The sequence below is a fragment of the Nomascus leucogenys genome, chromosome 7b (assembly GCF_006542625.1).
Source record: "Nomascus leucogenys isolate Asia chromosome 7b, Asia_NLE_v1, whole genome shotgun sequence".
Taxonomy (NCBI): domain Eukaryota; kingdom Metazoa; phylum Chordata; class Mammalia; order Primates; family Hylobatidae; genus Nomascus; species Nomascus leucogenys.
The window spans coordinates 102,963,897-102,991,095 of record NC_044387.1 but is presented as its reverse complement, the minus strand read 5'-3'; the positions used below and the strand labels follow the sequence as shown (position 1 = coordinate 102,991,095).

The window sequence follows — 27,199 nt, the reverse complement described above, 5'->3', positions numbered from 1 at the left end:
GCATATATATATATATAGACAGAATATCTCTAGTATCTCCATTTAACCTATTATTTCTAGTGTTAGATTTATAGCAGTCAAACATTTGCAAGGATGTGTTCACATAGCCCCTCCCTTGGGAAGATCTAGATGCAATGGCACAGAGAGAATTCATATCGTAAGGCTGGCTTTCCTCATTCTTTCCTTTATTGGATAAATATTTGAGTGCCCACCATGTGACAGGCACATAGCTAAATTTAGGTCAACAACTTAAAAATGAACAGAACTTTCTGCTAGGAAATAATGCAAGGTAAGAGAGGAGGCATCCTCTGTCTCAGGAAAGAGTGGAAGGGAAACGGTGGCTCTCTGGGCTGATTCTCGCTGTCTTCGTGGGCTCAGGACTTCCTCTTCTCTCCCCTCTTCTCTATTCTGGCAGACTCCAGGCTCAGTCCTTAAACCAGATTTTCATATCATCACTTTCTCCCTAGAATTTCTCTCTTAGAATCCACAGAGGAATGAAATTAGTAGTCAGAGCTGGCACATCCAATCTTATCTTGAAAGTAAGAAGCCCTCCCTTGTGATCTTGGCATTGTCTCTCTGAGAGCAATCAAACATATCAGCTGGAACTCTCCTTTCAGTGGGATGGCACAGGCCATTTTAAGTAGCGTATTTTCTAAAACGTCTTGCTGAGGCATTGTGGCTCTGCCATTTAGAAAGAAAGTAACACCCATGCCTGTGTGCAATGGCCTCTTCCTTCCTCAAGTGAGGTATTTTCTTCATTTAGGATTAGGCAGAGAACCAGGGACTTCAGACTGGGTTTCCTCTCTTTCCCTCTCATCTGCCTAAGTTCCTTTTATGTCCTGCAAAGCAGCATTACAACGAAAAAAAAACTGCACACTTACTTATAACTTGTCTCCAAGAATAACAGGCAATATGTTATGTGGTCAGTTTCTGGACAAACTATTTCCCCTTCCTCCCTGTTTCCAGTGAAATTTTACTATCCAGCAAGCCCAACAGCCCTTTCCTATCCATCTGGTGTGTGAGTAGAAGAGGCTATCTGCTTTAGGGTCAGGGAATATATAACCATGCCTTTTCTTTTCTTGTTTTGAGACAAAATCTTGCTCTGTCTCCCAGGCCGGAGTGTAGTGGCGTGATCTTGACTCACTGCAACCTCCGCCTCTCGTGTTCAAGCGATCCTCCTGCCTCAGCCTCTTGAGAAGCTGAGATTACAGGGACCCGCCACCATGCCTGGCTGATTTTTGTATTTTTAGTAGAGATGGGGTTTCACCATGTTGCCCAGGCTGGTCTTGAACTCCTGACCCTAAGTGATCCGCCTACCTTGGCCTCCCAAAGTGCTGGGATTACAGGCATGAGCCACCGTGCCTGGCCTGTTTTCAAAGTACTTTCACATTATCTCATTTGATTCTTGTAACAGCTGTGTAAAACAGAGGTAGTATAGGGTAAATTTCATTTATCTGCAATATCGCTATATATATATATATCCTATCTATCTATCTATCTATCTATCTATCTATCTATCTATCTATCTATCTATCTATATAGATATATATCTCCTATCTTATTATGGTATTTAGATAATGTATAATCTATATCATAATATAGATACCATTATATAGATAAGGAAACAGATTCAGAGATGTTCTGATTCTCCCACAAGGTTTACTATTAGCAAAAAGTAGAGCCTCATCTGCAACCCGCATTTTTTTGAACTCTAGTTAGGTGCTGTGTCTTTGGTATGCAGAGTGAGGGTCACAGCTGTCATCCATGTCTTTGTCTTTTGATGAACTCCTGCATCTGAGAACAGGTGTGATGCTGTGTGCATGCGTGCACGTGACCCCTGCTTCAGGACAGCTGAGCAAGAGGAGGCCTGTGAACTAGCTTTGCGTTTGCAGTGGCCCAAGGCAGCAGGGGCCCTGGGAAGCAGCAGTGAGTAGAGGCAGCAAACGGGGATGCAGGTGGCGGCAGCGTCTGGGGCTCAGCAGAACAAAGAGCAGCAGCCAGAGTCCACTTTGGGAATGGACCATGGCTCTAGGAAAGTGACCTGGAAGATGTCTGGAGCTGGTTTTCATGGTCATGGCTTTACCTTCACTCCTGATCTCCTTCTCCCTCTAGTGTCCTATTGCTTTTTCTTCTCAGCCCTCTCACGACCTGACCTCCCTCCAGCCTCCCCAGCTGCACCTGCCAGAACAGGCCCATGTGGGGTTGGAACCACAATGAGCGTAGTGCTCATATTCAGCGTAGACATAGGGGGGTGAGCAGGAGACGCATCCTGCCCTCAGGGTGATCTGCACAGATCAGAGGGCTGCAGCTATCTCCTGCTCCACAACACGTACGTACCCTGAGCTTGCGGCCAAAGACATTAACTTTCCCTTGGGCTTGCTCTTTTCGGAATCTCCATTCCACCAAGTTTTGACCGTTCTCACCAGGCAAAGTCATGTTTCTTTTGGCAACGGTCGGATTAGCGGTGCCAGCCAGAACGTGCGGCTCTGTTTGGTAGTGTGAGTCCAGGCCACTGGCGTAGATAATTCTAAGGGAGCCGTCATAACCAATCTGGTAGCTGTTTCTTAACTGATCTAAAGAACAAGAAGCACAAAACATGAACTATTAGATATGGATTAAATACTTGGCCGGTTGTGCCATGAGATGGGATCTAAATTTCTAAAAGTTGACTAGGAATAAGGAGTACCTGATGATGTCCTTTTAGAAAGAAACAAAACAACTTTGATCCCCGGCATTTCATGCTGTCAGAGGTTTGGCTAAATATTAAAGGCAAACTTTAGGGGAATTTGAAGTCCTTCTCCAGTTTAATGGACTTCTTTTTCTCATTTCCCTGATGAAATGAGAGCTCAGCCTCCATGGGATGTGCACTAAATACATATTTTGTAAAGAGGCACATATGTGATCTCTCAGGAGGGTGGTGTACACACCTCCAAGGTCTTGGAAGACTTCCGTCCCCTGCTCCCAATCCCTGCATCTTCTGTCAAAGATCCTTTGAAAGGATTAATATCTATATCTTGAATACCAAAAATAGAAAGCAATGTTCCCTCCGAAATTGACTTCAATAAAGGAAGACGTTTTATATTTTATACAAAAAAGCTCATATTGTAGACTACTGCCTCAGTTTAAAATTTTGAAATAATATAGGACCATTTGGGGAAGGAATGAATTCAAGCAATAGCAGTTTTAGATGGTTAGAGATTACTTCATGGAACAGGTAAAAAAAATGAGTCAAAAAGTTGAATACAGATTTAGTAATTATTCTTAGAGTTGTGAACTCACAATTACACATGTCATTGTAGACAGGCTTTTTCAAATTTAGAAAGGAATATGGCAAGGAAGGTCCATTATGGAGATATGGCATCCAGATGACTATAGATGGAATGAAAAAATGGACACTCCAGGCATTACATGAATGTGTAGTTGGAATTTGGGATAAAATTTCCATGATATGCAGATTACAATACTGCATCACATATGGACTCAAAAAGTGCTAGGTCTCAAACTACTGTACTTAGATGGCGGTCAGAGACCTGCTCTGGAAAACTCGTGGGTGGTGCAAAAATCGTCTGATGATGCATGTGAAGGGCTGGAATGAAGTTGTTTTAATATATGGGAATGGAAACAGACACTATTCCAAGGTTGACAGATTATTTTATATGTGGTTTTAAAATATGTCTATATAACTAAATAAGTATTACATGTACACTGTAGATTATGTCACCAATATTTCTAGAGGTTTGTATTTTCACCTTCCCTTTTCTGGTTCATCTTGGAAAATGGGTGTTGCCGCCTTCCATCTGGGTGCTGGTGGTACTTTAAAATGATCAGTTTAAAATGATGCTTTCGTGTTTACCTTGAACCATGGTGTAGAAAGAATCGATCGAGGACAGATTTGAAGTGATGCTGACGTCTTCTTCTCGGCTAGATGACTCAATGTCCACTGTGATAGCCTTGTCCATGTCCCCATGCAGGTTTGTGACCACTCCAGTTGGAAACGTAACATTTGTCAGACGACCTTCACTGTCATAGCTAAATACAAGACGCATTAACTTGGTGTTAAATAGGAAACTGCAGTTTCTTCTGACTTATAAATATAATGTGTAGCAATATTAGTTGCACAAATTTGGAGGAACATTTGTCTTTGCATGAGCGATGCAGAGTGAGGACTTCAAACATGCTTTGAAGTAATCAAAAACCCGTTTAACACAGAAAAACCTCACTGGTGAGAACACGAGTAAACAGACCAGCTCTCCATCTCAGCACATGATTCTTTCAAGTGTGACCAAAATCCTCCTGCACATCTAATTTGCTGTTTCAAAGGGAACATGTTTGCTGATATTAAATTCCTTAGTATTCCTTCATATTTTCTATAAAGTAGATTTAATTCACTGTTATGTCAGTTCTTAAAGATTTACTGACTTACTCCCTCGGTGCCAGTACAGTACAGTATGTTTACGTGCATGTATGTATTTGCATATGTAAAAAATCCTTTTAGTATCTTCAGACATCTTCAACAAATTAATAAAATAAGAACCTTTTAAAGACTTTCTTATTTCTTAGTGATTGACATACTTCACAATGGTAAATTAGAGCTTGAATGCTGGCGGTGGTGATGATAACCCATCTTGTCTACAGTGATATTGAAAGAATGGGGAATATCTTGCATGATGATTTACTGTGTTCACTGAAATGAGATGCAATATTTCCTGACATTTAATGATTATTTGTTTTTTTATTACACACTCTTTTTAGCAGACAAATACAAGAGGAACTTATAATTTGAGTGTTAAAACACATTTTAAAAGCTGTTCTGTGCTCATAAATATGCATCATAGATACAACATTTGACTGAAGAATTGAATTTTTGTGACTTTTCTATTTGTGGCAGCACCAGAGAAAATTTCAAAAATGACAGTGTCGTCTGAAGAAATTAAAAAAAAGCAAAATTCTGGATGAGAAATTAGGAGTTTCCTTGGGACCACAATATACTAAAGGGTGGATTTCAGATTGATTCTAAGACTGCTTCACTAATCGAAGGTTCCCAGTGAGATGGAGACCTGAATCAACATCCTACTTAAAATAAACCCAGACACAGAACTAACAGAGAAACAATGCTGTTAGAGAAAGACAGGTTACCAGGGGAGGAAAACAGTGACAGGGGATCATAATCATAGGTGAAAACACGGGGCCACACAGGAGTGAGGAGTAAAAAAGGTACTTAAGTCATATTTTGGAATAAAAGGATAGAGGTGTTTCATTTGTTTTTTCAGTTTCACTTGTTTATGAGACAGGGAGTTTTTAGTGAAACACTCATTTTGAAAAATGTGGTTGTTCATTAGGAGAAGATCCTAGGTGGTAAAGACAGAGAAGACTCCGCCGGGACAATGCTATAGTAGAGAGAGGGAAGAAAGAGAGGAGGAAGGCGAGGGACGGAGGTCTGTTCCGTGCCCGGTGATGAGCTGATCCCATTAATTCGGTGGGGACAGTATTGATCAGATCATGGGTTTGACTGACATGATCTGACAACCTGCCACGCTGCTCAGCCAGCGGCAGGAACGGGCACTCGGGAGGGAGAAGCCAGGAATGGAGACGCAGAGGAAGCAAATGCACCATTAAGTGGAATCATTGTTTAGACTCACAAAAGGCAGAGCTGAAGATGTCCTCCCCACCAACCCAAATGCCCCTAGCAAAGGAGGGCATAAATGACAGAAATCCAACAGAGTTTATTGCTGTGATCACTTTTTTGAAGACATTATTGCTCTTGAAGAAACAAACACGCACTGGTTTATTTAAGAGCAAGCAGTGCAGAGTTACAGAATTATTGACAAAACCAGCCTAAAGTTCTGTCGTTCAGTTTGGCATAAGTCTTGCAGCACATTACACATCTCATGGTATGATGTGAAGAACGTGCTATTGGGTTAAAAAAAATTAATGCCCTTTTGAATGCCTCTACATAGAATTCTGTATTGCACTATTTTCCCCCCATTTCAGAGATGGAAAATGAAAATACGACATGGTTAGCTGATTTGATCTGGCTCTCACTCTATCTCTTGACTGGACCATAACTGGGACTTTTGTGCAGCTGACCCCAGGCCCATTAGCCCTCCTGTAGATCACAGTGCCTGATTTAAAGCTGGGAACTCTAGCTTTATATAGATGGTACCACCTGCAAGCAGCTTGCTGATTCATTCTCCTCTGCCCTTTTTTGACCCTTTTGCTGGTTTATATTTTCTAGCCCCATTCAATCTGAAGCAGAAACTTCACCTTTCTCCTGTAGAAGGCATTTCTGCAACCTCTGACTTTGCTCTTTCATTGGCTTACCACACATTCCATTCCCTGCTGGGCAGGCATTCTGTATCACAGGATCCTGGGCACAGGGAGATACAGCCCAGGAAGCTGAAAGTTCAGACTCTCACCTATTAGCCTTTGGTTCTTTGGGAAATAAAAATACAAGTAACATTTGTAGGTAGTACAGTTAGAATGACAGAGGGTTAAGCTGGGATCTTAGTGGCCCAGCTTAACAGTTTAGCCCTGGAAGTTCTGAATTTGTGCCTTCCAAGGAGTAGCTGAAGCTAAGTGCAGGCACTAACAGGGCTGAAGTGTTTGCACAAGGAAGGCTGCTCCGGTGTCAGGGTCCTCAGAGCTCCTATCTAACCCGGCACCCAACAGTTTCAGAACAGCCTTTCCGTGCAAGCTAAAGTGTGAGAATATTGTGAAAACAGAGACGTCTGGGTGAGCAGAGGTCACATACATGACAATTTAACTATTAAAAATGAGTGTCCTGTGAGGCTACCGCTCACCAGAGTGAGCAGAAGGGGAGATGTGTTCGTGCTGACATAGCTGGGGAAGAGCTGCACCCAGGTGAGGACGAAGCCAGGCCCCAGAATAGAACTAGATATGCCTCTGGGCAGATTCTCTGCTTATTTGCAACTGTGTGGCTCAACTGACCGTTGCTTGGCCTTAGTGGTGAACTAGGCTGTGGGATCAGGCAGCCAGGCGGGGGCCCGGGCGGGGCTGGGAGGGCTGCGGAGGAAGGTGTCGGGGTGCAGGGGCCCGGCTGAGGCACAGCGGCCAGCACAGAGTCATACTGGAAGGCAGCCTTGGGCAGATCTCCTCACTGGAGAACATGAGGTGCTGAAGAAAGTTTAAAGAAAGCGAGGTTTTAATGAGGAACCTAAGGTGGGGGTGAGAGTGGCTCCCTGACTTGCCAATTTTACAAACCATGAAAAAAAACCAGGGATCAACACAGGGTTTTTAAATTAAAAACTACTACTTGTTACTCCCATCGTTTCATAAATAAGGCCACTTAAACGTATCAAAGAGAGGCAGGACCTAACTGCAAGGTGAGTTCTTTCAAAAGAACTGTTTTTTTTTTTTTTCTTTTTTTCCTGAGACAAGTCTCACTCTGTTACCCAGGCTGGAATGCAGTGGCCCGATCTCAGCTCACTGCAACCTCCGCCTCCTGGGTTCAAGCAATCCTCTTCCCTCAGCCTCCTGAGTAGCTAGGATTAGAGGCCCCCGCCACCATGCCCAGGTAATTTTTGTATTTTTAGTAGATATGGGATTTCACCATATTGGTCAGGCTGGTCTCAAACTCCTGTCCTCAGGTGATCCACCCGCCTTGGCCTCCTAAAGTGTTGCGATTACAGGAGTAAGCCACCACGCCCGGCCAAGAGGACTGTTCTTTATTTATGTATTTATTTATTTTTTGAGACGGAGTCTTGCTCTGTTGCCTAGGCTGGAGTGCAGTGGCACGATCTTGGCTCACTGCAACCTCTGCCTCCCAGGTTCAAGCGATTCTCCTGCCTCAGCCTCCTGAGTAGCTAGGATTACAGGCACCTGCCACTGTGCCTGTAATTTTTTTTTTTTTGTATTTTTAATAGAGACAGGGTTTCACCATCTTGGCCAGGCTGGTCTCAAACTCCTGACCTCATGATACACCCGCCTCGGCCTCCCAAAGTGCTGGGATTACAAGCGTGAGCCACCGCACCCGGCCTAGGACTGCTCTTTAAAAGCAACGAATAAAGCTTTATGAAAACATTCTCCACATCTTTTTTTTTTTTTCATTTCAGTGCGGACGAGTAAAAACTTTTTCACAGATTAGCACCTATGTCAACAGAAATGAAAACAAGACGAAGGAAAGACATTAAAAAAATGACCCGGGGACTCTGACTAAGGGAGTGAAAGAAAATGTCTTCAAAGACGACTCTCAGGTACTTCCATAAACATCAGGCTACTCTTCTTTACCTCCACAAAAGAAGAAAACCAATGCACCAACGAATGTCCAACGAGCCTCTGAAATACTCTGACTCCAGGTCTTAAAAAGACCTTTTCAATAACTAGATATGCCTCTGGGCAGATTCTCTGCTTATTTGCAACTGTGTGGCTCAACTGAATGTTGCTTGGCCTTAATGGTGAACTAGCCCTGCCGAGCTTGTAGATTTGAGAGGTAGTTTTCTTTTATTAGCTTTTTGAATGTACAATGCAATAGGCTGCGGGGAATTTGAATGGAACATCAACTTCATGCCCTCCATTGCATTCCTCTGGCCTTAGCCTCATGGTCTCAAATTCATAACACAGCACATTCCTTCCTGCTCCCGCCTGACCCCTCTTTACAAAGGACTCTTGCTGGAAAGGACAAACTTCCTCAGGCTCTCCGTGACCTACCGCTCTTCCACTGATGAGATGCCCTTATTTGATGTTTATCTGTTTGTTCGTCTTTAATTTGGATTGCATGTTTGCCTAGTTGCTGTTGTAGCTTTTGTGGTATATTTTTAAATCTCTTTTTAAACTTTCCTAAGTAGTGGGATTATCGACAAATGCCTCAGAGAATCGCAGCCTCAGTCATTCTCAGCTGAGAATGCTATACTCAACCTGACGTGAAATTTTCTCTCCCTCTGCCCCTTGCAGATGTGAAGCTCCTAACTTTTTCCTTTTCCTTGGTAATGTCTCTCAGATATTTATCTTTCTATTCCCAGAGCTGCCCTAGACTTTTAAAATGGGTCTATCTGCCTCTTCCCATATTCAGTGATACCAAATCAATCTTCTGAAACACTGTGATTATAATACCTTCCTACTTAAACATCTTCAGTAGATGCTCAACTGAGAGTAAAATCAACTGATTTAGATTGTTACCAACCCAATGTCAACAGCCTATTGATACTTCAAATTTATTCAAGTGGAAACAATTTGCAGTTCTCGAAAACTTTCTTTAAAACTTGACAACAGGAGTATTTATCGTCTTTGGTGCTTCCCCATAAAATGGCTTCTTTAACCAAAGGTTATGTTTTTAAAATTATCTTCTGCTTTTGAGAAGAGTATGTGTAAATGAGAGCACAGCTTTAGAGAAGCGCATACACCAGGGCAGAGAAGTCATTCTAACTCTGGAGGTGGGCTCTTTTGCGGAGTGACGTACTCTTTATCCCTTCTGTGGACTGGTAGTCCAGAATTCAGCCTGACCCTGAATTGGCCTGACTCGAAGATGAGACCAGCATATGTCGTTACATATATAATGGCGGCAATGCCCTCCCCACACCTGTCATTTTCACCTAGGGAAGCCGGAATGAGAGTCACTGAAATGTGACTGCTTTCTCCGGACAAAACCAAGCCTGTTCTGGGCAGGCAAGACAGCAGCAGATGTTGGTTTGGGTTCATTCTGAAGGCCTCCAGATGGGATAAATGTTCAAGTTTCCTTATGAGTGGGCCTTCCTCGGGATCTTCCTCAGCGCCATCCCAGAACTAGCCTGCTTTGAGAGCTGCTTCGTGGGTTACACGGGTTTGCTTTCAGACTTGGATCCCAGTAAGAACTCACATGAAAGACTTAATTAACCCATCTTTCTCCCACTTTCACTATAATGTGTGTGTGATGTGTATATATAATATACGTAGTGTATATACGTGTGTATATAATACACACACACACACCCAGAAACACACACACACACTTTATACAGAGGGAGAATCTTTTCTTCCATCTAACAGAGTTGCTTAGGCTCAAATTTCCTTCCATAGTTTAACAGCCAACAACAACAAAAACAAACAATCTCCTCCATCTTGTCACCAGTTACCACAAGACTTTTCCCACATTGCTAATTTGTAACAGCCTCTTATCTGTTGTTGAGGTAAAGTGGAACACAATTACTAACCCTGTCATGACTAAACATGTAGGCATAAATCACTCCTTGATCGTCCTTCCTGAGGAGGGACACGTGCACAAACAGTGAACGTGGAACGGCGGGCTGATGCAGAATCTTAATGCCAATAATGTGATTTACAACATCAAAAGATTTTACATGTAAGTCTTCTGAGAAGGAACCTGCGGTTTATGTATTTTAACAATTATCTCATAGACAAATCATAATTTGTAGCAAGGTAGTAAGAAATGCTCAAAAATCAGGTTCTGGATAGAAAATGCTTCTATCACCAAGGGAAATAGAGCAGTCGCCTACGCCCACATCATGGCACCACCTGATACTTCCCTGCCTGCTACCTACCTATTATCAAAAATGGCAGGGAAAATGCAAGAGAAGAAAGACAAAAGAAAGTATTATTTCAGGTGAGTTTGGTCTCGGTGCTAAGGGGATACTGATGAGAAAGGGGTGAGAATTGTATGGGGTGGGTGTTGGTAACCCCAATGTGAATTTCTTTGTTGCTGCTGCATTTAATTAGGAGGTCTTGCTGATGGGGCAAATTCTGACCCGTGCTTTGCTCCATAAAACCAGAAAGGGTAGCAGTCTGCAATCAAGCTGCTATTCTTTTTTTTTTTTTTTTTCAAACACCCCCCAGCTAACATGAGTTCAGAGGCATGTAGACAAGGGCAGAGCCTCCCCCACTCCTCTCTGGTCCAGCCCTTTTGAACGCTGAGCATAGTGATAGATGGTCACAGAAATGACATTTTCTTCAAGGATCAAATTCAAAAATAGTGACCCAATGACTCTTTCCTTTCATAGTCATTACCACATCAGGGAGAACTGACAAAGTGATAATGCCCAGCTCTGAAATTCACAGGCCTTGAGACAAAGGCATCCAAGTCAGGGCATTCCAGAATTAGTTCCCTTCGGGATTTGAAGGATTCTGGGTTAGCCATCGTTAAGAGAAGAATCATGTTTAAGACAGTCTTTTGTTTTCTTTTTTAAATTGTTTATCGAGTGAGGAAGGCTGACATGGGTAGGATACAGCTTATTTGTTTAGCTATCTGGTCTTGAAATGGAGACCTGCTAGACAGCTGATGGCGAGGAAAATTTTTGCTCCAAAGAGTCTGTAAAACAGAACTGTGCATGCCCTCATCCTCCTGGATTTATTCCGTGGGTCTGGAAGTGCTCAGAGGACAAACTCCTCCTTCTCTTTTGTTCTCCTTGTATCCTGGTGCTTGTTCAGCCATACGTGGACCCACACCCTGGCACTCAGCGAGGACAGGGAGGGCTGTGTGAGGCTTCTAGTAAGCGGGAAAGATTTTTAAAAAGTAGGTGGCCCATTTGGAAAGAGAAAATTCTATTTATTACTATAAATTGCTATTTCTACCACCAACATAACATATAAGATACTAGTTTGACCAAAATGCAATATGCATAACTGTTTTAGCAGAGGAAACTTGGTAACTTTTGTTAAGTGTTATTTCTTTTGGAATACACCTTGACAGGGGCCTATGAGAAGTTGGAAGGAAATGGTAGAATCACATATTTTCTTTTGAATAGGAAGTGATTTTTCATTACTAAGGAGCCTTTCATGTTAGAGGTGAGGTCAAGAAAATCCAGAGAGGTGCTCCGACTGTCACAGTCATGCAGTTAGGAGTAAGCGACACGATCGCGACCGGAACCCAGGTTTTTAGTTTCATCTCATGAGTGTCAATGACTTGGAAAACGGAGGTGAGTAAGTAGGAAGGGGAAGGAAAAACAGTCTAACATGAGAGAATATGGAGACTAAGATGTTACCCACTCACAAGCTTTAAGAGAGAAAATGAACATTGTGCAAAGTGCAAGAAGTAAGGGGAGGCAGAGGAATGGCCACATTTGGGCAGTTAAGGAGCAAAAGGGAGCAAAGAAAGAAGATCAAATACAGAAAATGATGCAAAATACAAGGGAAGACACAGATTTGAAGATTTCAAAAAATTAGGCATAGAGTATCCAGTAGGAGAAAGTGGATCCTTCAGTATTAACACAGCTGTTGTCTTTTATTATGAAGCCACAGGAAACTTCAGTCTGTAAACTCACATATTTGCACCTTTTTTTCCCACTTGTAACCAGATCTTCTATGTTCTCTTTCAATATGATTTTATTCACACTTATAGCTTCGGCTCTTCCAATAGCTCTCGTGTCCACATCTTTGGAATTGTCCTCTAAGTTCCAATCAGACATTTTTTTTTTTTTTTATCACATGCTAGACTGTGCCATGGTACTCCCAAAGTCATAATTTACGAATCTGAACTCATCTTTTGTTGATCAACCTACAATTCTTCCCTGTATCTCCGTATCCACTAGTCACCTAAGTTGGGAAAAAAGAAACTCATCCTTGATCCTCTTTTGCCCTTACCTCTTACATTCAGACAGCAAGTTACATTTCATTTCCTAATGACTGACTGATCTCCACTGCCTCCTACCTTTCCTTTCCTAACCTACTTTTCTACCTTAAATCTATCCTTACATTGTCACCAGATTGGCTATGTTGCTGTCCCTGTTAAACTCCTTGAATAGAGTCCCGCCTACCCCGGAGGAAAGATCCACCGCAGTCCAGCTCTTCACGTAGCGGTGCAAGCCCTACCTGCGCAGAGGCACCATCTCCCTCCCTGGTTTCATCTCCCTCCTCCCCACACACATTCGATGCTCCTGTCATTCCAAGCTGTGTTCTTTCCAAAGCCTGCCACGTTCTGCTCCTGGGTAAATGCTTTCCTGTGGCCTAGCAGTCTCTTTCTTTCTCTTCTGGGTAGCCTTTATTCGCAACTTGCAACACTGATCTTAAAAATTACCTCCCTTGGTAAGTTTTTCTTGCCTCATCCCGTCCCCAATTCTCAATCGGATTTAGATGATCCTCCTCTGTACTTCCACGGCCTGTCGAACAACTATCTTAGCACTTACCATTCTTTTTTTTTTTTTTTTTTTTTTTTTTTTGAGACGGAGTCTTGCTCTGTCACCCAGGCTGGAGTGCAGTGGCGCGATCTCGGCTCACTGCAAGCTCTGCCTCCTGGGTTCGCGCCACTCTCCTGCCTCAGCCTCCCGAGTAGCTGGGACTACAGGCACCTGCCACCGCGCCCGGCTAATTTTTTGTATTTTTAGTAGAGACGGGGTTTCACCTTGTTAGCCAGGATGGTCTCGATCTGCTGATCTCGTGATCCGCCCACCTCGGCCTCCCAAAGTGCTGAGATTACAGGCGTGAGCCACCGCGCCCAGCTAGCACTTACCATTCTTATCACTGTTTACTTGTTTTTCTTTCCCAGTGGACTCTGAGCTCCTTGAAAGCAGGGAATGTGTCATCTAGCTCTGCATTCGCCAGCACCTAAGGCCAGTACCTGGCACATAATAAATTCTTACTCAGTGAATGAGCACATGAGTGAATGAATGAATGCCAGGAAATTAGGGGTTAAATAGGAAATGCTTGATGATCAAAAAGCACAGAAAACTTCCCACCTCATCAAAGCCTAAGAGGTTTGAAATAATTTAATAATTTGTCAATCTGTTTGCCTTTGCAATGTAGCATGGGAAAGACTTTCATTTTCTTTATTAGGTGGCACAGCTGCTTTTGGAAACAGTGCTTCCTCAGAGGCTGGTGTTGCCTGGACCAGTCCCATATGGGATTAACTATGCTTATGGTTAATCGTTGTGTTAAGGAGAATGAGGTACATTTTAAAAATTAAGTTAAAAAACTAGAAATCTTTATTAAATTAGTAAGGGGTGAATGAGCTAATCTTTCATTGGATATGGATACACCGATATGAACGTGAAGATAAATTCCTGGGCATAACCTTTCTCACTAGCTGTAAATGATAAATAACCACTGCATAAGCCCATTCTGACCTTCCTTGAGGGTTTAAAGGTTTGAGGTTTAGTCATCCTGAATATTTGTTGACTTCTCTAGGAATAGTCTGATGCATTTAGATACATTCTGCTCCTCCAGATAGAACATTCCTGTAACCTTTCTTTTATTACTATAACGCTAACTGACCTAGCTTAAAAACATCATCCTCTATAAATGAGTACTTTCTTCTAATTTTGGCAAAGCTTATGCTTGCCTTTATTAGAACTTGGTTCCAGCTGGGCGCGGTGGCTCACGCCTGTAATCCCAGCACTTTGGGAGGCCGAGGCGGGAGGATCACGAGGTCAGGAGATCGAGACCATCCTGGCTAACACGGTGAAACCCCGTCTCTACTAAAAATACAAAAAAATTAGCCGGGCGTGGTGGCGGGCACCTGTAGTCCCAGCTACTCGGGAGGCTGAGGCAGGAGAATGGCGTGAACATTCTCCGGGAGGCAGAGGTTGCAGTGAGCCGAGATAGCGCCACTGCATTCCAGCCTGGGCAACAGAGCGAGACTCCATCTCAAAAACAAACAAAAAAAAACAAAAAAAAACTTGGTTCCATCGTTTCTTTTTTTTTTTTTTCTTTTTTTGAGACGGAGTCTCGCTGTGTTGCCCAGGCTGGTGCGATCTCGGCTCACTGCAAGCTCCACCTTCCGGGTTCACGCCATTCTCCTGCCTCAGCCTCCTGAGTAGCTGGGACTACAGGCGCCCGCCACTACACCCGGCTAATTTTTTGTATTTTTAGTAGAGATGGGGCTTCACCGTGTTAGCTAGGATGGTCTCCATCTCCTGACCTCATGATCTGCCCGCCTCGGCCTCCCAAAGTGTTGGGATTACAGATGTGAGCCACTGCGCCTGCTCCCATCTTTTCTTTTCTAGAGTTTGAAACAGAATGACATCTTTCTTCTAGCTGATGCTTGACTTACATTCATTAAATGCTTAATCAGTTAACTACTTTAAAATACACTATAAGTTTTTCAGCCTTTGCTTTTTATATACTTTTTTATTAAAAAGCTCAGTCATGGGAAAATCTTAAGTTACATCAGACCTACACTCTTAAAATACACTTAAAGAGAACAAAAAGTAGTTTTTAGAAAGCGCTACAAAGGAGTATTTCTTTACATCAATATTTTCGAGAAGTTGTGGGGGTCTCTCTTGAAGAACCACGGCTTCACCAAGCTTTGGGATGAACTTGAAGTCTCAGAAATCTTTTTTGAAGTATGTCAGTATGTGTGTTTAGGAGACATGGTAGTGGTGATGATAGGGTAGGGGAGGGCGGTGTAGCTAAGTGAGGAGTTGGGGTGACTTGAAGCATGTACATAGTATCCCCAACCATCCTATCTCCTTCATAGACTGCCTTCCCCAACCCGGAGAGAGCTCCAGAGAGAAGTGCAGTGTCCACACTGGTTCTGCATTTGCAGCCTCAAGATATTCTGACACCACTCTAGGATCCTGAAACATAGGCCAGGGACTTTCTCTGTGTTGAACACCTTCCTGGGAGGCTGAGGAGTTACGGAATCCAGGAGTGAGAGCTGTTGGCATTGCTTTTATTTTGATGTCAGAGGAATGGGCCACAGATGCTGGAAAGTCTCCAGGAAACACTCAATTGTCAAACTTCAGTTCTGTGATTGTAAAACATGAAAAGTTCTCTTGCACTGATCCTCCACGTGTAAACTTCTTGCTTTATTATCAATCATTTTAAATGGCTGGTGTACACAGCTTAGTGTTAGGGTAAATCATCTGATAATCACCGTGTAAGGGAAGCTGATGATGCACACAGATATGAGGCCATCAAATCATCTAATCTAGACAGTTGCATAATTAAAAAGGAAACTGGACACTTGTGGAAGCTGCATTTACTCTCGAACCGTTATGGAACAGGTTAGCACATCTAGAACATTGATTTGCCAAATGAAACACCCTGAAAGAGTTAATTCAACCTTGCAGCTGTCAACACACTCCAGGGACACAGCTGATGAACTGAGAAAATCTGACTAATCTGTTTTTATTTTTTGTGCAATTTTTTGAGTAATCTGAATAATATACTATTTCCCCAGTTCCTTTTCTCCTTTGAAACCTGGGCAGAACTAATGATTTTCAAAAACTAGACTGCAGAAGGGAATTGGAATAGATCAAGTATTAATAAAAGTATTGCCTTCATAGTGTTCAGGTTAATGCTTGAAATGTACAGCAGCCACTTTAGAAAATTGCCTATGCATTTCTTTATTGATGTCCCTGGAAATACACGTTTTGGTTAATAATTTAAAGCAAAATTATGAAGCAATTAAAACAGCAAAAAAAGAAACTATTTGATTCTACTAAATCGAATATTTAAAATTCTATCAAAAATAGAATTTTCCCATGATTTTAAGTGACCTACTGATAAAATCACTTACAAATCATTCTTAAACTCCTAAATGTTTTCTTTCATGAAGAAAGGAAAAGGAAAATAAAGCAGGTGGCTGAGCACCATTTTAAGATATGTGTGTGTGTGTGTTTGTGTAAGTGTGTGTGTGTATATATGTATATACTTATAACGTGGGCTGCTCAGTTTTTAATGCAGTTTTTGGCAGAAATAACAATGATGCATGGTTCAGTGTTTGAGTTTTTAGGGTTGGATGGCAGATGCCTATCAAAGGAAAGGATATCCTCTCAGTTTTGTCCGGTGGAAGATACCTCTCTAATTCTTCTTCTTCTTTTTTTTATTTTTATTTTTTTTTGAGATGGAGCCTCTTTTCACCCAGGCTGGAGTGCAGTGGCATGATCTTGGCTCACTGCAACCTCTGCTTCCCGGGTTCAAGCGATTCTCCTGCCTCAGCCTCCTTTTTTTTTTTTTTGAGAGAGTCTTGCTCTGTCGCCCAGGCTGGAGTGCAGTGGCGCAATCTCGGCTCACTGCAAGCTCTGCCTCCCAGGTTCACGCCATTCTCCTGCCTCAGCCTCTCCGAGTAGCACCTCAGCCTCCTTGAGTAGCTGGGATTACAGGCAAGTGCCACCACGCCTGGCTAATTTTTGTATTTTTAGCAGAGACGGGTTCACCATGTTGGCCAGGCTGGTCTTGAACTCCTGACCTCATGTGATCCACCCACCTCAGCCTCCCAAAGTGCTGGGATTACAGGTGTGAGCCACTGCACCCAGCCGATACCTCTATAATTCTTCTAACATTGGAAGCGATTACAGTGGTCACCTCTGTAAGGAGTACACAGCCTGGCACTGCAGCCAGGCTGTTTAAAACAGGATTCAGTGTCAACAACAATGGGCATATCTTTTCTAATTAATGCTATCATTTCTAATTAATGAATAATCATCATTGCATTTTCCTGCTTTATTTGTGCTTTTGGTATACAATTTTGAACTTGAAATAGGCTTAGGTGTAGCACATGCGCTGTTCACATTGCCTGTCTTTCCTCTTTGGGGATCCCTTCTCTGAGGCACTCCTACAGCATGAGAACTGATGTCAGTGGGAGTCGTGCATTTGCCATGGGCACTGAGTTAAGTTCATTATAAAGAAATGGTTCAGAAGCTCATTCTGAAATTGAAAAGCTTGAATGAGGGACAATAAACCACCCAAATGGGAAGCCGGAGACCCATATATACCTACATAAATGTGTAAAAGCTGAAACTCATTTATTTGCTCTGTGAATCTGAATATAGCTCACGAAAGATCACAGAGTCAGCTCCACAAATACAGAGCTCCAAATATTCAAAGTCCCAAGATTTAAAAAAATGTCACTAACCTGCTGGTGTGCATGTACATATTGGCCAGAATTCATAGTTTTTTCATGTTGTCTTCTTTAACCAGACACAGCAGCCTCTAGATACGCCCAAACGGTTTGTATTTGATGTGGGTAAGCAAGCAGAGAACTGTGAAATGCCATTTACTATTAAATAACTTATTCTATTCCCCAATTCAATACACTGGATTTCCTTTCTTTGTGCGTTTGAGTGTAAGAACTGCGGTTTCTTTTCAGGCATAAACAACTTTTTAAATAATAAATATTTAGCAGGTGAGATCTTTTCAGTTTCCTTGGAATTACTCTGACTAAGGAATGATCGTGTGTGGCCACTGTTTTTAAGTGGTGTGAACAGCGGCATGAAGCAGTCCCTAATACTAACTGAAGACACAGTGTCTTCATACAAGGGGACCCTGTTAGCTAGTTGGGGTCTTTTCTACAGCCCAGCAAGTCAATGGAAGAGGAGGTCAGAGCCAAGATGGTTTACTCAGTCAGTAACGAATAATTATTTAGCTCATGAAACTATTAGTCTAACTCAGTGATTGCAAAGCTGAGTTATAAACCATCTGATACCTAATGTAGTCTTCCCACCATACCATCCAGTAGCATGTCTAAATATATTGGCCACTTCTGTAATGAATCACAATAGGGACATAATAATTACAAGTAACATGGAGAGAAACTGCCGCCAAGAAGCAGATATCTCTAGTTTTCAAAATGACAGTTATCATGCTAAAGAAACCCCATCTGTGTACCCTGAAGAATCACCCTACTTACTTTATCGGTGATTGATAAAAACCTTATTGGGAATCAGGCTTTCTTCTCCTAGAATCCTTTCTGATACCAGATACAATAATATCCTTTAACTGTATTTGCATGGGAAAAGTTTTCTGTGTTTAACACCAGCATTTCAGAAGAAAGTGCTATCAATAGGAAGTTATTTTTTTGTTTAATTATTGGAATAACAAGATCAACTGAGGAAGTCCTTATTTTGTAAAGCAAAATACAGTGAGCAAACATGCAATATTGGGTAAATATTTTTAAAAATCAGTAACAAAAATGGGTAATGTTAACATTTTCAACATTCACTATTGGTACGGAGGTGTGAACTAACTTAGAACGCAAAAGAGCATTTATAGGTATTCTCTCAGTGGAACCTTGGCAAATGCCAGCTTCTGGTTTTACCAGACTCTTCTCTGCAAATAAACACTGACCTGTTTATATCTTTGATTTATTTTTCTATTTCTTCATTCAACAAATACCTATTGGGAGAGTTCTATACCCACAGCAACATTCAGGAGTGGTGGGGAGCCACAAAGATAATCAAAGTTTGCATTTTATGAAATACTTTTACATTTCATTTTGTACTTATACCAATACTGTGACATGTTAGTGGTACACTAAAGTTTGTACCAAGAAAAAAATAAAAACATGTAAGGTAAGTAATTGGAACTAATTCTCTTTTAAAGTTTCTTTGGAAGGAAGTATGACAAGTGTATTTTTATCAGTAGGCAAATTTATTGATTCCAGATCTTCTTCCATCTGTTTCTATCCTACAAAAGCTTTAATCTCAAGGCTTTTAAGACACCAGGCTAGTCAGAAAGCTGGCCATATACAAATAGGAATTTGAGCTGAAAAGTTTAACTTTTCTGTGCAAGGTATTTGTGCAGGAAGATGATTATAGAGCATGTTATCAGAGCTCAAGGGACTGGTGTCATGAAAGTCATAGAAAACAGGTGTTTTTCAGTGGGGGATGGCAATTTTTTTTCACAATCGCATTGTGGTTTTGGTAACACTCTGGCCATTGTCAAACTTGTCAAATCCCTTCTTTGTGAACTTACCAGCTACCCTTTGGAAGGTCTAAAGTAGACACATAGACACACGGTACTCTAAAAAATGAAGGGAAATATTACAGATACGTACTAATATTCTGGGAGTCGGCCAGTTCACCAATAACTACAAAAACAAAGGCATTCCGACAGGGATTCACAGACCCCCTGCTGCCTCTATTAGGACGCTCACATCCCACCGCACACCCAGGTCAGGAGACAAGCAGCAGCAACACTGTTGTCAAGGCTCTGATGAGTAGCGACAGGGGTTGAGTTTGCCCATTAACCGTCTCAAACTTACACAGACAATACGTGCTGCTGTGTCTGAACACAGACAGTGCTTCTGGAGGGGTGGCCTGATAATGACACCTACCCCCACCCTTTTCTTTTTGTGCATTTCCTTTTGAATGTGTTTTAAAGTTTCTGACCCTTAGAAGAGGCTGCCTTTGCTCTTTCACAGCCAAATTACAAGAATGTATGGGAAGAAAAAAAAAATGATCATTTGTCATTCTGACACGATGATTCTGAATTCCTTGGGTTAAGTGCTCTTTTTTAACACATTATTTTGCAAAATGCATAAAGGTTTCTTAGAAATTTTTTAGTCGTCTTTGCTGTAGACAGCTTATGAGGAAAATTAACAAAACACTGGTTTTTAAAAGCAGTATTTCTGTTAATTTTGTTAGAAAAGTCATTTTTAAACACTGGTTTGTTAAATTATGATATTCTTTTATATATATGTATATATATAAAATTGTGAGGGTGATATTTGGTAAGATATTTTAATAATGCTTTTTGGAATAGTTTAGTTGCCCTTACAGCAATTTATCTAGTTATAAGATTTAATAGATATACTGACATGTAATGAGTATTGGTGAAAATGTGATTTTGATGTGTTTTAATTAATTAAAACTTTTCATTCTTTAAAATAATGTTTTCCCATTATATCCAAGATTGGCTTGCCAACCCAACTCCTACTTCAGCCAGTCTGCTGATTCCTAAGTAAGTCTGAAATTCTTGGAGGTTATTTGTTACTAGAGAAATAGATCTTCTTTTTTGCACTATCATTTCTTTAAAAGGTAAAAAATCCAAATTGGTTTATACTATCCCACATCAGCTCCACCAGTGAAATTTCTCTAATTTTCCAAACTTGATTAAAATGCATTTGTAGGCCAAAAGCAAACCACTGTATCTGCTGCAGGAAGTTCAAGTGTCAGCACTAACCCATACAATGAACTCCTGGGAATGAATAAGGACACATTCAAAAATGGCCCAGAGGGCAGGGCTTGAGTACCAGACTATACTAACAACTTATTTCTCTATGTTTCCCCTGCTTTCAACTAAACTGAAACCCTACCAATGCCGCCACCATCTCCTGAAGATTTTTTTTTTTTTTTTTTTTGAGACGGAATCTCGCTCTGTTGCCCAGGCTGGAGTGCAGTGGCACCATCTCGGCTCACTGCAACCTCTGCCTCCCCAGGTTCATGCCATTCTTCTGCCTCAGCCTCCCAATTAGCTGGGACTATAGGCACGTGCCACCACGCCTGGCTAATTTTTTGTATTTTTAGTAGAGACAGGGTTTCACCGTGTTAGCCAGGATGGTCTTGATCTCCTGACCTCGTGATCCGCCCACCTCGGCCTCCCAAAGTGCTGGGATTACAGGTGTGAGCCACCGTGCCCGGCCTCCTGAAGATCTTAGAATCAGAGCAGCTCTCCTGCCCAGTCTCATCTGATGGCAGCACTTTTCCTGTGCTCTTTTTGGCCTCGTCGGCAATCTAGCCTGCGATCACTTTGAAAACAGTGCAAAGGAAGTGCTTTCCATTAACTTCCAATTTATTCCTTTCCTATTGCGATACTAAAATGAGCAAAAGGAATGCTAAGAACAGAATTTTAATGTAATTCAATTGAAAAGGTTTGCTCCTCTGATTGATAGAATCATGCTGCTGGCTAACATTCATTTTATTAAAAGGGAATCTGTCAAAAAAGAAAAGCAATTCAAGCTACAGGAGAACTAAGCTTTATGTATAAGATACATTCCAGAAAAGCTGTACAGAAAATATTTGTATATTGAGTCATTTTTTCTACTGACTTTTATTATAATTTTAGAGGTGTGCTCCTACAGAAAGAAATACTTTTGCTTCAGCATATCATTGTGAAAACCACACTAAGGAACTCAGGATTCATTTCAAAGACTATTTTGCATTTGTCAACATGCCATCTCTGCATATCTCATTTCCCCTCATGGCTTGTACAACTGAGTCAAGTGAACAAGCAACTGAGAATGCATTTATATATGCCATGACATACTCAACGGCTGATTCTCCTTTCATTCTCAGTGACTCACGCGATGTGACTGTTTAGACAGCACAGTGCCCAGGCCACCACTCCACGCTATCTAGTAGAACACCCTGGCTGAATGAGACTCCTGCCTCTTCACATGCTTTCAGGTAACAAACGGCAATTCCTGACTTGCATTTAGTTGTAAGGTTCTTTGAGGCACAGTGTAGCTTCTCCGGTAACTGACTACAAAAACTTAAGCCCTTCTATGTAATCAGCAAAGTTCACTGTAAATGTTTTTGAAGTTTTTCTTCAATGCAAGCTCCTGATACAGTCAGCTTTATCAGGTGGGCAAACCTAGAGCCAAAGGCTTTATGCCCCAAACCATAGCTGCAGGATGCTTCTCAGAAGGTTTGCTGCTAAGATGCTAGGTCTATTGGAAGCAAGATGTTAATCCTTAAGTAAAGGTAAATTGACCATGAAGCCAGCTGAAACTTAAGCTTTGCGCTTCTCCCTTACATGAGTCCCTTCCCTTTCCAAGGCCCTGCATCTTGTATCTTGCAATTTCGTCTTCTTTCTCAGAAAGAGGAATCTAATTTTTTTTTTTCTTTAGAGATACGTTCTGGCTCTGTCACTCAGCCCGGAGTGCAGTGGCACAATCATAGCTCACCGTGGCCTCGAACTCCTGGGCTGAAGCAATCCTCCCGTCTCAGCCTCCCCAGGAGCTGCGACTATGGGAATAAGCCACCGTGCCCAGCTGGGACCCCAAAATTATAGAAGCTCTAGGCTCTCAAAAACACGGAATCCTCCAGCCCTTAAGATTATATTGCTATTATAGATGATGTCATGTCACAGCATTTTATAATCAGAGTAGAATTTTCATATACTTACTCAAAAAACGTTGTCCATCCAGTTTCATCGCTTTTAGTGGCTAAAAGGCCACTATTGCCATGGTAAGTAAACAAAACTAATTCCAGTCCTTGAGCAGTCATGCTTTTCAAACATCCATTTGTTCCTATTGTCAACCATATCACTTGGTTATCGGGAGACACCACTCGAACTGGCATGCGATTTGGGTCCCGTCTAATTCTAAGGGTGTTGCCATTGCTGTCTGTCACAGCGGTAATATCATTGTCATTGCTGTAGCTGAAATTGTACAGGTAATCACCAGTGACTAGACTTACAGTATATTGGTGAGTACCATTGATGTCAAAGATGTAGAGTTCTTGATCAGTTGGAGACGCAACTTCATAGAAGTTCATAGAGTTAAGTAAAGGCTTATTCTTTGACACAGCCCGGATCCGGATATTCCCTAGATCTGCAATGTACAGTGTACCATCTGGAGAAGCAGCCAGGGAGGATGGGGCATTGAGTCTGGCATCCTTGGCGTAGCCATCTCCACTCTGGTAACAGTCACAGTTGGCATCATTTTTGCAGTCACACTCTGAAGGTATTCCGGCCACTAAGGAGATTTCTCCATCTGTTGTGACCTGCCTTATCCGGTTAATTTTCTTCTCATCAGTTTCAGTAATGTACAGGACCCCACTGTAGGACACAGCAATGGCAGTGGCTGATTCCAGTGTTGTCTGCACTGCGTGCTTCCCCACGGGATATTCCACTCCAGGAACCTGACAGTGCATGGGCCGTCCAGCAGCAATGCGAACTTGACGATTTTCAGTGATCTGTAAAACTACATTATTATCCAGGACATAAATGGAGTTATCCATAGGGTTAATGGCTAGGTCAGTGGGCCATTCCAGACGTACCTTAATAAAAAAAGAAATGGCCTGGTTAGTAAGTTACTGCACTACAGTTAATTCGCCCGAAGAGTAAATTAGACCATTCAGGGAAATTGGCATTAATCTGAGATAAACTGTTTGATAATAGTTTTTTCAATAGCCTCAGTAAAATAAACCAAAAATTAATGAATGAAGATAGATATAGGAAATAACACTTTACTTTAAAATTCAGCTCACAGAAAGATTTGCTAGTTACAGGCAAATAGCAAATTAGCTTCTAAGTAGTGAGTCAACATATATCAATGAGCTATGAACACACAGGTTCCTTATGGCAGCAATAAGGAACACACAGGTTCCTTATGGCTTTCTAGGTTATGAATAGGTTAGTATTCTATGGTGTTTTCAATCGGGCCAATAGTAAAGTTTCTAATTCTAAATATAAGTCCCTTGGGACTAATCATAGTGGGTTCTCTCTACTACTTAAGGAGCTCATGCAATCAAAAGATTAGAGATTTAAGCTGTTTGGTTCTTTTTAGAATACCTGCATGCTGCTATTTTACTGGTATTTTATTACAAATGCTTAGCATTTCTTAGTGATAACTGTTCTGTATCTCACTGAATTCATCAAATGCAGAATTATAGAAGAAAATAACTTTTTATTAGCTCCTGTGATACATGTAAATGGAACTGCCCTATGAGAACAACTGCAACACATGATATATGCAGTTTAATATGGTGCCATCACAGTCTACTGACTGAGTAAGTCAAGTCACCTAGAGGAAAAACAAACAAGTCAGCTTAGTATTTAACTACCTGGCTGATGTGCATGCTGGTGTCACAAGTTAAAGGTCTGGCTGAAGTCAAATCGTTAGAGCCCAGGAGAGTTGATATGATTCCATTTTGGTCAACTTTCCTAATCATGGTTCCATCAACAAAGTAGATTAATCCATTCTTATCAACTGCCATTCCTGTATTTGAGAGAAGCGAGTATTACTAATTTTTCAGAAATGATTACTTTTGATTATTAGGCCCATTATTAAACTCAATTATTTAACCCCAGTGACAACATGGGTGACAGGTAGCAGGTGGGACTGGAGATTGCAAATACATCCAACATAGGCATTTATAATACAAATAAATTAAAAATTCAGTAAGGAGGCAGGGCATGGTGGCTCACGCCTGCCATCCTAGCACTTTGGGAGGCTGAGGCAGCCGGACTGCCTGAGCTCAGGAGTTCGAGACCAGCCTGGGCAACACGGTGAAACCCTGTCTCTACTAAAAAAATACAACAACAACAAAAAAAACTGGGTGTGGCAGCGTGAGCCTGTAGTCCCAGCTACTTGGGAGGCTGAGGCAGAAAAATGGTTTGAACCCGGGAGGCAGAGGTTGCAGTGAGCCGAGATCGCGCCATTGCACTCCAGCCTGGGCGACAGAGTGAGACTCCGTCTTAAAAAACAAAAAAAATTCAGTAAGGAAATTATCCAATTTTGTCAGAATCTCTTGTGAGTATATGTATCACACAGGTAATACCTGTAAGTTTCAAATATAAATTATAATGATTATATAATGTTGTGGTCTATAAATTATAGAACCAGTTTCAAATTCCATTCCAGCTAATTTACAGTAACCATATCCTTCTAACAAAAATAGATCTAAGCCAAGGTAGTGTTTTGTGGACCCTGTTACAATGAAATTTTCTATTATGAATAATTCAGTACAGATACTTTTTTCCAGTCCTTGTTCATATAATAGCAGCTACCATGAAAAAAATAAAGGCCCCAAACCAAAAACATTGTATTGAGTGGCATAATACATGAGCAGGGAATCATTCCTGCCTGGTTTAAAAGCCTTTACCACGTAGAATTTTTTAGCCCTTGTTACCTCCAAAAATTCCTCTCAGCAAGGATTTTTTCCCATGGCATAGAAACAAAAGTTTAACAGCTCTCCAAAGAGGGTGAGGGCTCACAGGGTTGCTTAGTGATGGGTTTTAAAGAAGCCTGGGACTCATTCATGACAAAGAAATTCCAGGACTATGAAAGAATTTGGATACTTCCTTGAAGTTTAACAGGATGTGACCTGAATTAGATAGAGTAGTTGCTTCATTCTTTGAAGAGCTGAAAAAAATGGTATGATAATAAAAAATGCCAAGAACCTAATATTTACTGTAAAACCAAGTTAGGATTCTAGCAGTTTCATGCTACATGGCTTTTAAAAACTCTAGATGTGAAACAGCTTTCCATAACACTGTCAAAGGTAAAAAGTTAGACTCAGGATTAAACATGACTAGGCACTAAATGGATTTTCTACCCTTTTTTTTTTTAATAAATAAAAAGAAATCCTCAAATCGCCAACTGCTGGTACCTTTGGGACTCATGAGTGTGGCTTCCACGGCCTTCCCTCCATCCCCACATCTTGCTTCGTCAAACGGAAGGCACTGTTCCCCGGTCCCTGCGATGACTTCTGCATTTTTAGTCAAGTCTTTTGCCCCGGTAAGTGACTTTGGGCGATAAATTCTGCGGGTGTTTGTGTCAGAAACGTACAAATCTCCTGTGACTGGATCTGTTGCAAGGTAGTATCTATGAGCTGGGTTGCTGCTGTGAAAAGGATCATACATAAACATCAAAGGGAGTTACTCCTAATACAGAGGGAAATTAAAAGCAAAATAAAACAGATCATGAGAAACTGATTATAGTCTGGAATCCATGATTAAAGACTAGACATGAATAGTACTGTCTATTTAATAATGACTTAAAAGATGTGCTCACAGGTAGCATTTCTCTGATATTACTGTTTGCCTTCCTTGCCTGATGCTGAGGATTCAACAATTTACTAACAGTCATCTTGAAAAATATTACTTTTAAAAGGCAATATGTGTCTAGCCTAAAACAAAGAAGCAAATTGTCTAAATCTTTTGTGCTCAGTGCAAAGCCATTAAAAAACTGCCCCTGAATGAGGGACATAAAGTTTATTCCAGGGGAAGCATGTCTCCATCAAATTCTCCAGTGAAGTACAATATACTACTGATTCCACTCACACCTCGCCATAGGGTATTATCCTTTCAAACTAAAAACCCTCCCCCTGAAGAAATGTACCACTGTATCTGTCTTGGTTGCTCTATCATAATCCAGAAAAGTGCCAGTGTCTGTCCTATGGGGTTAAATATTAAAATGAGGTCGTTCAAGTGTACGGGGGAGTCTTAGTTGGTGGCCTGTGGCAGTGAGCTAGGATGCTGGATCCTTCAGTTTTCTTTCTAAAGTTTGTATACTGAGCTGCTCTGAAACCTGTCTATGAATGTGGTGGCATACAAAATGTAGTGCCTCAGTTTTATAAATATGAAGAAATGCAAATGTAAAACATTTTATGTCCCATTACTTGTAAAAAATGGTAAGCCCGACACTGCTAAGGAGGGGACAAATTATGACGTATCATTGGAATTAAAAAGTTAATATCCTTACAAACAATGCCACATTCTCAAAATTAATGTAATCTTGTATGTGTGCAACGACTGCCTTCTGAACAAAAACCTGAAAAATAATTTAAATGATTTGGTGTCCCAACCAAGATGTCAACATGATGGGAATCTACCATGTATCTTTTGATGACGAACTTAGTTACACTAA

At 41.4% G+C, this 27,199-nt stretch overlaps 1 protein-coding gene across 1 annotated transcript in view; it reads right to left on the bottom strand.

Annotated features, from left to right (window-relative positions):
• TENM3 (teneurin transmembrane protein 3) overlaps positions 1 to 27,199 on the bottom strand; it is a 1,583,118-nt gene that overhangs the window by 19,623 nt on the left and 1,536,296 nt on the right. The window contains exons 26-30 of the mRNA XM_030816348.1: positions 25,941 to 26,173; positions 24,393 to 24,547; positions 22,732 to 23,606; positions 3,854 to 4,029; positions 2,338 to 2,573 (exon numbers count right to left, since the gene is read on the bottom strand). Coding sequence (XP_030672208.1) covers positions 2,338 to 2,573; positions 3,854 to 4,029; positions 22,732 to 23,606; positions 24,393 to 24,547; positions 25,941 to 26,173 — 1,675 coding nt within the window. The remainder of the gene's footprint in view (positions 1 to 2,337; positions 2,574 to 3,853; positions 4,030 to 22,731; positions 23,607 to 24,392; positions 24,548 to 25,940; positions 26,174 to 27,199) is intronic.